Below are 14,347 nucleotides of genomic sequence, written 5' to 3'. Positions count from 1 at the left end.
AATATACATTCTGGTTTTTGATTTATTTATTTATTTATTTTGTTTTTTTTCCGGTGTACATTGTGCAGGTCCCAATTAAGTGTGTGTGATATTGTGTATTTGATGATTTTCTGTTTCTGGTGTCTTATAATCCCGTAAAGGGATGGGTCTTCGGACATGACACAAAAAAAAAATTCATTCATTCATTCATTCATTCATACAATATTATTCGAATATGAGCTACAATTAAGTTAAAATCTTTTTTTATTTTTTTTTAAATCTGTATTTGTTATTGAAATGTGTAGATGGTTCTTGCAGTTGTAAAGTTAATATGAAGTCAGTGATTTTATTTAATGTTCATTTTAAATTTAAGACTGTTTATAGAAATTATCTTTTCTTTTTGCATATGTGGTCTGATCTATTATATGTATGTATTAAATAAATGTATCGATCAAGTTCCCCTATATTGTACTATGTGTTTACAAGAAGTCATGCTAAAATATGGGTCTCATTGGCATAGCAGTGGTAGGAGACACCATGAGAGCTGATGATTTTACTTAGTGAAGTGATGTATAGTCATGTTGCTGGATACAACCGACGGAAACGAGTTTCCTCGGTCTTTTCCCTCGTTCTGCACCATGATTGGTGGAGCAAACAGGCCTGTGAAGGAGACTGAAACATTCACACCTTAAATCCATCAAACGTTTTTCCATGGATGAAGCACTCATGTTTAACAAGCGCTGGGCAATGTAAAAGCAAGAGGTGTTATTGACCGGTACTACATAACATTAATGGCTACAGCAATCTTGCCGATTGCTGGATGCAGATGATGACCAGTGCAGTCTTCCTCTGCCACTCCTGCTGTTGTGGTCATGACCGCATAGAACTTCTTTACAATGGATTCACACAGCAGTTTGCACTCTTCAGCTTGTTAATGACTTGGGTTGCGTTTCTTGCAAATACAGTCTGTCATTTTAGTAGCAAGTTGACTAAGCACTATTACGTTCCCATAATATGTTGGTTTATGGAGTCCTTAGCTCTGAGGACGAGGAGCTTGCAGACATCCTTGTCTTAATATTGATAAATCCCAGCCAGTTTGCATCAGATCTGAACTACATTTAATTTTTCTGGCCGGGGTGAGGCCAGCCTGACACCCAGCCCCGTTGTTACAGTTAATGTAAAATAGACAGGCAACGTGCTAAATTGGGGTACTAAACACGGGATATCCGCCAATGCGAAAGGGGCTAAAGTTAGCCATGGCTACCAGCTCCAACTGTTATGCAAAGAGGGCGAATTGGACCAAAGAGCAGACACCAGATAGTTTGTTTCTGTAGGAACCAAGGGGGGGTGCAGGATCAGGGCCGGTGGTGACAGTGACATGGTTATTTTGCTCCATGGGTGTCAGGTGAAAAGGCAATTTGTGGGTTTCAGTGGAGCGTTGGTATAAAACGATGCCGACTTGGGTGTCCAATGCGTCCACTTCTACTACAAACTGTTGGTCAGGGTTAGGTGCCGGAGGACTGGGGCTGAGGTAAACAGTTCCTTTGACTAGGGAAAGGCTTGGGCTGTTCCCTGTTGCCAGCGTAACAGGACTGAAGGGGAAGTTAACTGTGCAGGGGATGCGGCTGTAGCTGCAGGTGAAGCAGCGGTAGAAATTGGCGAAACTGAGAAAGCGAGAAAGCTGATTCACAGAGGTAGAAACAGGCTACTACCATTGTAGTAGTAGCTACTAAGTCATAAGTAGCTACTACTAAACTACCTTGAACTAACTGAGCTCCCTTGAAAATGTAGCCCTGAAGAAGAAACAGAGGGAGTGTGAAATCCACATTTCTTGGCCTTAACGTGCTTCCCAACAGTCTTTGTGGGACTTGGTGTATGTGGTCAATGTGCGAGAGAGAGGAGAGAGAGAGAGGAAGAACATAAGGATGTCATCCAAGTACACAAAAACGAACCGTTCAGGAAGTCCTGCATGATGTCATTGACGAGGGCCTGAGGTGGTGAGAGTTCTGAGGTTTAGTTGGTGAATATGGAGGTCCCATTGAGGGAGTGAAATGCTGACTCAAGAAGTCGTAGGGGATATTTTATCCTTATTGTGATGTTATTAGGACCTCAGTAATCAATGCACGGACGGAGGGACCCTCCCTTTTTTGGTGACAAAGAAGAACCCTGCGTCCACCGGAGAGGATAATGGCTGTATCAGACCAGCAGCCAGAGAGTCATGAATGTAGGCTTCCATACCCTCGGTTTCTTTCCGGGAAAGGTTATACAACCAGCTAGTTGGAGTGGGTGCACTTTTGGCAAAGCTTCATAGCATGACGATTGTAAATGACAGTAAATTGTTTTAACTGCCACCTGGTGGTCAGTTTTCACCAGTGTGGTTTAGCAGAGAATGCAAAGGTAGAAAGGGGAGGTGATGATTCTGCTGCGTCATCTCACCACCTGTTGCATCTCAGCTGTTGTCTCCCGAGGGTCGACTTGGCGTTGTGCTGCTCCATTTCTTTTGTTTGTTCATTACCTGCATTTAAGTAAGTTTCAATCTGACAACGGGTCTTCATTATAATGGTACTTATTTGATGTGTTTTCTTCCTTTGACATTAAAGGGATTGTGACATGAAAAACACATTTTTCTTGATTTTTTGTGTTTAGTTGGGTGTCTTGACATCAATTACACCCAAAAAAACCGAACTTTTAACATTCAGTGTATTGTGTGCTTTCTGGGAATTTCCGCATAATTGTGCAAAAACGGCGCGTCTGGTTGGGTGGCGGACCTATACGTATAGACCCGCTAAATCACCGCCCCCTCCACCCAGCTCCCTGCCCATCAGCGCTGAGCCGCGGGCTGGAGGGAGAGAGACGGCCACCGCCTCTCTCCTCTCCACCCGCGCTCTGCTTTTTTTTTCGCCTACGACCTCAGATCAGACGAGACAACCCGCTGCATAAGCATATTACTAAGCGGAGGAAAAGAAACTACGGTAACAAGGATTCTCTCAGTAGCGGCGAGCGAAGAGGGAAGAGCTCAGCGCCGAATCCCCGTCCGAGCGGCGGGCGTGGGAAATGTGGGGGGGGGGGGGGGGGGGGGGGGGGGGGGTTTGGGAGGAGGAGCGGGGCAATGATTGACAGGAAAGGGGGAAAAGGACGCGTTTTTCACAGGCAATAAACACCGTCATAAAAGAATCCAGGCATGGAGTAGCCTACTGGAGTGAAGTTTTTTTCTTGTTACACCCTTTTAGACACATTTGAGGGATATTGGCCAAGACTTTTAATAGTGTTAAAAGCATGTTAAAAATTTTGTCACAATACCTTTTAATTTGGGTTGTTGTTTATTTTCAAGCTTGATTTATTGTCGGGATGGTTTCTGAAGGCATCAATCACTTTGACACTTTCCAAACAAGCACCCTTGGTAGTGGAACGAGGTATTTAATTTGTATTATTTTAAATCTTTGGGATGTTCTGTTTCATTAAATGATGCTGCATTTGCTATTTTAATAGTAATACATTTAGAATTTTAATAGTGGTCACTGACTGCGCTCTAATAAATGTATCTTTTTATATTTCTATGTTTACGGATGGAATCATGGAATTTTAGTATGTGACGTATGATTGTGGAATGTTTGTTAATTTACATTAATCCTCCCTTTTTCCTTTTTTTCTGTGTTTTCATGGTGCCCGTTATGAAATAAAATCTACGAATCTCTCCGCCTTTTTATTGGAACCAAGGGTCCGCTACAACGATGATTGATGAGATGGTAACCTATAAATACAAATATATTTTCTTCAGAGATGATACAAAATGATCTTACAGTGATTATGGATGTGAAATCTACCTATGAAGAACAAAAGTTTTTTTTCTTTTTGAAAAAAAAAAAAAAACCCAACAAACAAAACAAAACAAACACATAAACACAACCAGGCTGTGAATACAATTATTTTGGCTCCAAAGATCTAACTCCTAACAGTTATTATGGATGTGAAATCTAGCCATGAAGATCAAAGTTTTTTTTTTCTTAAAAAAAAAACGAAATAAAAACAACCAGGCTGTAAATTATGTAAATTATTTCGGCTCCAAAGTTGTACATTTTGACATGTAGGTCTATGGAGATGGGCTTGTTTTCTTTGTTGGTACTGGGTGAAAGGGGTTTTCCAGTTCTCCTTATCAGTCTATCAATCACACCAGCAACAGAATGAGAAGAACCTCTCACTTCCCTTTCCTGCAGCTGCAGCTACATTTAATTCAATATTGACAGAAAAAAGTGAATCTATTAGCTTTTTTTGTCCTTCAGTGTGTATGCTTGCTTTTGAGAATACAAGTGAAAAAGGTCTATTTCAATAAAATGATCAATGCATGAGAACCGACTTGGGTCAAGTTCATGTGATATCTTCAAGCTCAAAAAAAGATTACGTGCGTGCAGGAAAGAGAAGAGAACAAGAACAACAGGTCAGAAAAACCTGCTGGGAGGGATGATGCACACAGGTTAACTTCAATGTAATACCCTCAAACTCTGTTGGAAAAAAAGATTACATGCAAAGCAGGAAACCCGCCGTGGACGAGTAGCACTCCCTCTTCTTGAGGGTTAAAGGACGTTTTCAAGCGCCGGAAACTTCAGATTAGATTGCAGCGTCTCCAGTTTGAAGAGTGCAGCTTCACCAGTCTTGAACGATGGCAGGTAAGAGACTCTGCCCACCTAACTATAAATAAATAGTATATGATGATGTAAAAAATATTATATATAATATAATAATAATATAGTTATAAGAACAGACCATGTTAATCGCATATAGTTATAAATAAATATATTGTAGTGGCGACATAAAGACTCAGACAAAATCTGAGTCTGTATTTGGCTGTAACTAGTCTGTTAATAAGGTACGGTGATGATGACAGAATTAGTCATTCTCAGATTTTTAGAGAAGTAAAATGAACGCATTGACACATTAGAAATGTCCTTTATTGCTCAAGCAGCGTAGTTTACTTTCACTTTGAGGACAAAGACTTCTGTTTGCACGTTTAGATATTACTTTAATTTGTTTCAAAAACGATGCAGATAATAGCCTACTCTATTTTCTATGTTTTCTAATACAATTTTATGATCATAATTTGTTACGTAATTTGTAAGTAAGTATGTGATCGGTGTAGTTACGACTCTCAAGACTAAGCAGAGATCTGTGAAGTCCCAACTGCGCCGTTCTGACATTTTAAATCATTTATTTTTCCCCATGCAAACCTATAGGCCTTTATTATGTTATTTGCAGACCTTTTGGCAATTCACACGGTTTTGAGCAACTGTTTTAAACAGAAAAAAGTTTCGATTTTTCTCTGGTCCTAACAAGGAGGGGTTGATCAAACTCCGCCTCTTGTTCATCCACCGGAACCCAGTCTGCCACGCAGCTCTAGATAGTTGGCAAACAACAACTCGTTGAAACCGAAACCTAACTCGAACCCTCATAAGTTTACATAGGAAATCCTCAGGAAACTATTGGCTGATTCGAGGGCATATTTCTGTAGCTCATCTGTAATGAATTACACGTTTATCTAACTTTCTAACACATAAACAGCCTCTTATTGCTAGAAGATGTTTAGTATATATCCAGGAGGAAATTCATTCTTAATTCACAAAGAATTCACAAAGAAAAATTAAAATTGAATTCTGTGGCCATTATGGACTGTATCAGGAAGTATTTCGCAACAGTGGATCGTCCACCTTTTCTCTCACACACTTTTTTTGTAACCATCTTTCCTGCCTAGCAGCTCCACCCCCAGCATCTTAGATGTATTCACTACTCAAGATCAAGACCAAGAATATCTCTGTTATGCCCAGTGGCTGATTAGTTTTACAGCTAACACCTCCCCCCAAAAAACAACAAACAAACAACAAACAAAAAAAAAGGAAGCCACGATGACAACAATAATAGAAAGGAAAAAATGAAGAAAAAGACTGACTTATTAAGTGGGCCGACAGCAACAGGGACAAATACATTATTGTTGATAAGGTAATGTCTGGGGAAAAGGAAGTAGCAGAAACACTTAGGAACAGATCTTGCACCAACAATCTGTCACATACTGTGTACATCCCTCCTCCTCTCAGTCTTGCCACTTATATTATGTATAATAATCTTATCTACAAGTTGTCTAACCCTGGCGATTCCTCTGATGTGCTTGATTTTAGTCCTGTCCATCCAATGAAATCCATTTATTCAATGCCATTCAGCTTTATTTACATTTACAAATGTCATGTTGAGGCACTTCAACAATTGTTTATGTATGTATGTATGTATGTGTATGTATATATATATATATATATATATATATATATATATATATATATATATATATATATATATATATATATATATATATATATATATATATATACATAAATAAACCATTTCAATATTATTAAAAGTAGCAAATGTCTGTATAATACATAGCTTTTCCTTTCCTGATTCTAGATAGGAAACTTCAGAGTGTGAGGACGTTGTTTGTGGAAAAGGTGTCCAAAGAAATGATTAATCAGCTGCTGGACAGTCTTCTTGAAGATGGTGTCTTGAATGATGGGGAGAAAGACTCAATAATCGAAGAAAATAACACAAAAAACGACAAGGCTCGCGCTTTCATTGATGCGGTGAGGCGGAAAGGCGCTGAATCCAGCCGGAAGATGATTGCTCACATTCAAAAGAAGGACCCTACTCTTTACTCTGAGCTGGGTCTGTCCGATATTGAGCCTGCTCAGACAAGTAAGAGGCTGAAAATAATATTGAAATAAAGTATAACGCTGTTATGATCACAGGTGCAAAAATGGGTGGATTTTAAAAACCGTCTCTTGAAGCCTAATGATGTTGGTTGTTGTTTCCAGATGCACAGTTCCCGGTGGGTCGGGTTTCTTCAACAAAATCCTTCTCCATTGAAGAGTTCTGGCGCAGCAAACAGAATGATCCAGATGTCAGTGAAGCATCAGACTATATCTCATGTTTAATAGATTTAGCTATTGGTAATAAAGTTAATTCCACCCTTATAGTTTATGTTTAACAAGAAGAAATATGTCTTATTTTGATTTTCAGGTTTACAAAGTGACCAAAACATCCTACAGGAATCGTGTAGCCTTGCTGATCACTAATATTACGTTTTCTAATGCAAGTTGGAACAGAAATGGAGCTGAGGTAGACCACAAGAACATGGAGAGACAGCTTTCAAGTCTGGGATATGAGGTGGTGACATACACGAACCTCACCGGAGAGGTACTGGGTTTTATGGAAACCATTTACACGCTCATGTTCCATTCAGGTTGTTTTAGTGATAACGCCACTGATGACTTCATATTTCTCTGTTCTCAAAGGAGATTAACAAGGCCTTTATTAGGTTTGCTAAACATGAAAAACTAAGCAAGACAGACAGTGTGGTTGTGGTCGTCATGTCCCATGGGAAACTGGGAGTGGTTCTCGGTGTCAATCATTCTGATATGGATTGTGACGGGTTTCCCATCAACAACATTTACACACACTTGGGCTCAGAGAACTGTTCAGCACTTCTGGACAAACCTAAGATCATCATCATCCAGGCCTGCAGAGGAGGTGATTATTACCTGTATACTTATACACCAAATACAACTTATCTTGGTTTATTTTTATTCAATTAACATTAAAAGCCTGTATGATCTAGGGATGGGAGGATCCGTGTTCGTTAGCGATGACGTGTCACAGCCAGTTGGTGAACAAGGCTGGGATGAAGATAGTATACGCTCGGTGCACAAAGAAAAAGACTTCATTTCTCTTCTCTCCTGCACCCCTGGTCAGTACAATGACATGATATAGTCTTCATTAGATTATTATCTAATCATGTCCTAGCTTATGAGACTGTGGAGATAAACATCAATGATCAACTGTAAAATTCATTCTTTGAACAGTATCTACATGTTTTTCCTGCAGATACAGTGTCCTACAGACATCGAGAACAAGGGTCTCTCCTCATCCAGTACTTCGTTGATCAATGCAACAGCTCTGCAAATCAAGATCACATTCAGGAGCTTTTCAGAAAAGTATGTTGTTTTTTTTATCACAAACTATCATATGGGTGTAAAAACATCTTCAGATGATAAGTAATATAAAACACCACATCAGTAAGGATGTTACCTATTTTATTTTCAGTGTAAGCGATTCCTAATGATGTAAACTGTTTTAACTACACAGGTCATGCAGTGTTTTGAAAAACTCAAACTCCAGGAGAAAAGACAGATGGCGACCATTGACAGGAGCACCCTACTAAAGCACTTCTACTTCTTTCCAGGCCTCTAAGACAAAACATGCTGTCAACACCAGCTTTGTAATCACATTTTAAACTAGACAGATTGATAAAAATATATATTTGGTTTGTTACTGTATGGCACTTTAGTGCTGCATATTTGGATTACATCAACTTCATATAAAAGAACCACGTGTTAACATGTCTGTGTGTTGGGTCCGAACTACTTTGCTTTTTTTTTAATGATATATTGACAATCAATGAGGATATTAGTTTGGATTTTACCATTTGTCATTGTTTTAAGCCATTTTTTGATAACCAAAAACATTGCTTCTCTTTGTTTTGAAGTATTGTTTTGTCATCTTTCATCTGGATGTTAAGATATTTTATCCTTATGGGTTTTTCCATTTTGTTACGAATTAGACATGTCCTTAAACTAATTAGATTCTCTCTTCCTCATCTATAAACACAGTTCTCCACAATATTCTACTTAAATATCTAGATACAGAACTTCTGGCTGATTTTTCTTTTCTTCTGCAGTCTTTTGTTTTGTAGAATTCCTGACACCATTACGATTTTTTTGGGGGGAGCTTAGGTTATTTTTCATGCTAACCTCAGCAGTTAGCAGTAACATTACTTTTAGTCCTTGTAGAAGCTAAGCCAACGCTTTAAGCCACTGAGGTGTATCTCGACGGAAAAACCTTTTTGACGCACTTACTTTTCATATGCCAGGTGCATGATGAATGAATGTCCACTTAAACTGTCTTTGCGATGCACAATATTCATTTATTTGTCACTCACATGATCCACAGTTTTGCAAGTTACAGACATACACCAGCCCGGTATGGCATTCCGTGCGTACGTGCGGTCAAAAACTGTTTCCTCCTGCCAGTCGGAAACACACCTGGTGAGCCAACAAAGGTTCATAGACTAAATAGGTTTCAGCGTCATACTGAAACCAATGAGCACCTGGTAATCTGCTTTTACAGTCCTCCTTCAATATAATTTACAACAACAGAAAGCAGTACAATCAGATTGCTTTGATAAGAACTGAACAACAGCTGTCAAGGGTGAAACAATAAAACATAAAACAAAACTAGTAATAGGGACTGCACTGCTGACAAAACGTGAATCTACTTTTTTACTAATGTCGTTCTCAAGATAAAGGAAAATGAAATATTACAAATGAAGTAATCTAAATTTGGATTTTGGAATCTGTTGCTAGTCTGAAATGAGAGAAACATGGAAACACAACGGGCACACAAGCCTTTGAAATCTGTAAGAGAGAAAACAAACAAACAGACACGAGAACAGGCAGAGACACAAACAGCAACCATCTCAGGTCTCTGAAACTGAATCAAGACTAGTCTACTGCAATTAACTGTCCCCCAAAACTGTGGAGTGAGTGTGTACAGTAGGTGAGTGAGCAGGTGTGCATGTCTGTGTAACTGTGTGTTTGCAAAGTGAAAACAAGGCTTTACCTGAACTGCAACTATAGTGGAGGAGGGAGGGCACAACCACGCTACCCGAGAGACCAGAAGCCGACAGGGAAGAAACCCGAACCCAGGCCACCAGTCGCCCCACGGAGGGTCAGAAGAAGGTGGGAGGAAACCCCCCGCCAGCAAGCCCCGCCCCCTCCCAGCGACGACAGAGGGAAGCCCCGGGCGGGGTCCCCATGACCAGGGGAGGGAGCAGCCAGGAAAGCCATGGTGATGGACCAGGACCCAGCCGAGCACCAGCCACCTGACAAAGGCTGATCATGCGGTCAGGAGGTCCACACTATCCAGGCCCATAACCCCCACCTGGCGAGAGGCCAGCCTGCCCAGAGAGATGGGGCCACCTCGACCAGTGGACCAGCACCCGACCCGACGAAAGCGGGACCCCAGAGCCAAAGGCGCATTCAGCTGCAGGGGCAGCGAGGGGGAGCGGAGATGGGCAATGGGCACGGAGCGCAGGAACCCCCCAACAAGGAACCACGCTGGCCAAACATGGACAAAAAGAAAATCAAGGGCCGTTACGTCGCACAGATTTAGCGTCACCGGGGCCCCGACCTGGAGCCATGTCTGGGGTTGAGGCTTGAAGATGAGCACCTGGTGGCCAGGTCTTTGCCCATGGGACCCGGTCGGGCTCAGCCTGAAACAGCGACGTGGGCCCGCCTTCCCGTAGGCCCACCACCCGCAGGAAGGACCATGACAGGCTGGTGCATTGTGGTCTGGGTAGCAGTCGTGGCGGGGTGCCTCAACTGCAGTAGAGACATGGAATGTCACCTCTCTGGGGGGGAAGGAGCCGGAGCTTGTGCGGGAGGTTGAGAGATACCGGCTAGAGATAGTCGGGCTCACCTCCAGACATCATAGCTTAGGCTCTGGAACCCAGCTCCTCGAAAGGGGCTGGACCCTCCACTACTCTGGAGTTGCCCAGGGTGAGCGGCGGCAAGCTGGTGTGAGCTCCACGTTGTGGTGGAAGCACCAGGCGTCTTTCATTGGCTGAGCGGAGTTTACGAGAGGGACTGTAGCTCTGGATGAAGTAGTGAAGGTAGGCATGAGCCGTTTGGGTTATTGTTTGGTAAGCCAGAAGCAGAGCTTTGAACTTGATGCGCTCTGGTACTGGAAGCCAGTGCAGAGAGATTATCAGCGGATTGACATGAGCTCTCTTGGGTTGGTTGAAGACCAGACGTGCTGCTGCATTCTGGATCATCTGCAAAGTTTTAAATGAGCATGCAGGAAGGCCGACCAACAAGAAATTACAGTAGTCAATGCGTGACACGACATTGGCCTGGACCAAGAGCTGTGTCGTATATTCTGTCAGGTACAGCTTAATTTTCCTGATGTTGTAAAGAGTGAATCGGCAAGACAGAGGCAACATGGTCCTTAAAGGTCAGCTGGATGTCTAATATGACACCAATATTCCTAGCAGAAGAGATGGGAACAAGTGTGGTGGAATCCAGCTGCACATTTTCTCTTGATTTAGATCTACATAACATCCAACAGTGACACAATTTGAAAATTATTTTATTTGACTTCTATTTATTCTGGCTCAAGTTACCTCTCAGCATTTGTTTCATCTTGCCCCCAACCTTTTATCCCTGTAGCGACCATTTGCTTATCAAACAGCTACTGCCCGGCTGTGCTTAGAGTTCAGTATGACGCGTGCAAAATACGAGCCTTTCCAATGTTCCAATGTTTCCAATATAATTTTATTGTTCAGCCAGGTATTGCCACTTGTCACCTTTGTAAACATAAAATAAACAAACAAAAATATCCATCTGCTATTTCTTACTTGTTCCATTTGCCCGATCGCACGGTCAAACAACTTTGTGCCTCCACACAGCCACCTGTGTGTGATTACAGCTTGATTAAATAGACTGTGCTAATTGATGGTATGACTACTCCCCCTAGTGGGCATAAGGCTGACCAAACACAAGATAAACACATTGGTACAATAACACACATGGCTCTTACAATCCCTATCCCTCACTGGCTGTCACTGTTGCTTTTGTTGGTTTTATGGATACTTCTCTTTCCTCCAAAGCTCCAAAACAACAACAAACAGACAGTCTAATTGGTGACTCTAAATTGACCATAGGAGTTAATAATTGGAGTTAATAATTGGAGACCTGTCCAGTGTGTAGATCTTCTTTTCGCCCAAAGACAGCCAGGAAAAGCTCCAGCTGACCCCTGTGACTCTCAATAGGGTAGACAATGGATGGCAGTTCCAGTGTGGACAAGAACGATGAAAAGAAACTGACTCAAAACACAAGCTTGGCCAGCAGTGATGAACATCTGCAAGATGACAGGAACAACAAGATGAATGCAGACATATAGAGCTCAGCAGTGTTGGATGAAACAATATATTAGACTGGCAGAAAGGGATTTTTCCAGACAAAATTTACTTGGAAAAAACAAAAAAAAACAAAACAAAAACAACCCAACCCAGCCAAAGATGGTGTGACAACAAATAGTTTGTTTCTGTAGGAACCAAGGGGGGATGCAGGATCAGGGCCGGTGGTGACAGTGACATGGTTATTTTGCTCCATGGGTGTCAGGTGAAAAGGCAATTTGTGGGTTTCAGTGGAGCGTTGGGATAAAACGATGCTGACTTTGGTGTCCAAGGCGTCCACTTCTACTACAAACTGTTGGTCAGGGTCAGGTGCCGGAGGACTGGGGCTGAGGTAAACAGTTCCTTTGACTAGGGAAAGGCTTGGGAGGTTCCCTGTTCCCAGCGTAACAGGACTGAAGGGGAAGTTAACTGTGCAGGGGATGCGGCTGTAGCTGGAGGTGAAGCAGTGGTAGAAATTGGCGAAACCGAGAAAGCCCTGCTGCTTCTTCACAGAGGTGGGAACAGGCTACTACCATCGTAATAGTAGTAGCTACTACTAAACTACCGCTTTTATCTTCTCTGGGGTCCGCGCTTAGTTGAGCTCCCTTGAAAATGTAGCCCTGAAGAAGAAACAGAGGGAGTGTGGTATCCACATTTCTTGGCCTTAACGTGCTTCCCAACAATCTTTGTGGGACTTGGTGTATGTGGTCAATGTGCTGCGAGAGGCAGGGGGAGAACATAAGGATGTCATCCAAGTACACAAAAACGAACCGTTCAGGAAGTCCTGCATGATGTCATTGACGAGGGCCTGACATGGTGAGAGTTCTGAGATTTAGTTTGGTGAATATGGAGGTCCCATGGAGGGAGTGAAATGCTGACTCTTTATTGACACAATCTTTATTGTGATGTTATTAAGACCTCGGTAATCAATGCACGGGTGGAGGGACCCTCCCCTTTTGTTGACAAAGAAGAACCCTGCGTCCATCGGAGAGGATGATGGCCGTATCAGACCAGCAGCCAGAGAGTCATGGATGTAGGCTTCCATACCCTTGGTTTCTTTCCGGGAAAGGTTATACAACCAGCTAGTTGGAGAGGTTGCACTTTTGGCAAAGCTTCATAGCATGACGATGATTGATGAGATGATAACCGATGAATACAAATATATATTTGTCATAGATGATACAAAATGATCTTACAGTAATTATGGATGTGAAATCTACCTATGAAGAACAAAAGTTTTTTTTCTTTTAAAAAAAAAGAAAGAGAAAAAAAACCCCAACAAACAAAACAAAACAAACACATAAACATAACCAGGCTGTGAATACAATTATTTTGGCTCCAAAGATCTAACTTCTAACAGTTATTATGGATGTGAAATCTAGTCATGAAGATCAAAGTTTTTTTTTCTTTAAAAAAGAAAGAAAAACTAAATAAAAACAACCAGGCTGTAAATTATGTAAATCATTTCGGCTCAAAAGTTGTACATTTTGACATGTAGGTCTATGGAGATGGGCTTGTTTTCTTTGTTGGTATTGGGTGAAAGGGGTTGTCCAGTTCTCCTTATCCAGTCTATCAATCACACCAGCAACAGAATGAGAAGAACCTGAAGTTTCCCTTTTTTTTCTTCCTGTTTTTCTTCCTGCTTTTTTTTGTCCTTCAGTGTGTATGCTTGCTTTTGAGAATACAAGTGAAAAAGGTCTATTTCAATAAAATGATCAATGCATGAGAACCGAGTTGGGTCAAGTTCATGTGATATCTTCAAGCTCAAAAAAAGATTACGTGCGTGCAGAAAGAGAAGAGAACAAGAACAACAGGTCAGAAAAACCTGCTGGGAGGAATGAACACAGGTTAACTTCAATGTAATACCCTCAAACTCTGTTGGAAAAAAAGATTACATGCAAAGCAGGAAACCCGCCGTGGACGAGTAGCACTCCCTCTTCTTTAGGGTTAAAGGACGTTTTCAAGCGCCGGAAATTTCAGATTAGAGTGCAGCGTCTCCAGTTTGAAGAGTGCAGCTTCACCAGTCTTGAACGATGGCAGGTAAGAGACTCTGCACGCCTAACTATAAATAAATAGTATATAATGATATAGAAATATATGATATATAATATAATAATAATATAGTTATAAGAACAGACTATGTTAATAGCATATACGGTAGTTATAAATAAATATATTGTAGTGGCAACATAAAGACTCAGACAAAATCGTCTGCATTTGGCTGTAACTAGTCTGTTAATAAGGTACGGTGATGATGACAGAATTAGTCATTCTCAGATTTTTAGAGAAGTAAAATGAACGCATTGACACATTAGAAAT

The 14,347-nt window shown here is 41.4% G+C and overlaps 1 protein-coding gene across 1 annotated transcript; it reads left to right on the top strand.

Moving 5' to 3' along the window:
* The first annotated feature begins 4,430 nt into the window (after positions 1-4,430).
* Positions 4,431-8,509, top strand: LOC133441807 (caspase a-like). Its single transcript, XM_061719461.1, has 8 exons — positions 4,431-4,643; positions 6,427-6,711; positions 6,831-6,916; positions 7,036-7,212; positions 7,311-7,545; positions 7,634-7,762; positions 7,900-8,009; positions 8,161-8,509. The coding sequence occupies exons 1-8, from the start codon at positions 4,637-4,639 to the stop codon at positions 8,263-8,265; spliced, it is 1,134 nt and encodes a 377-aa protein (XP_061575445.1). The 5' UTR covers positions 4,431-4,636; the 3' UTR covers positions 8,266-8,509.
* The last annotated feature ends 5,838 nt before the right edge of the window (positions 8,510-14,347 follow it).

Source organism: Cololabis saira, chromosome 4 (genome assembly GCF_033807715.1).
Source record: "Cololabis saira isolate AMF1-May2022 chromosome 4, fColSai1.1, whole genome shotgun sequence".
Lineage (NCBI taxonomy): Eukaryota > Metazoa > Chordata > Actinopteri > Beloniformes > Belonidae > Cololabis > Cololabis saira.
Note: the sequence above shows the minus strand (reverse complement) of the source record. Positions and strands in the feature narration are given on the sequence as shown.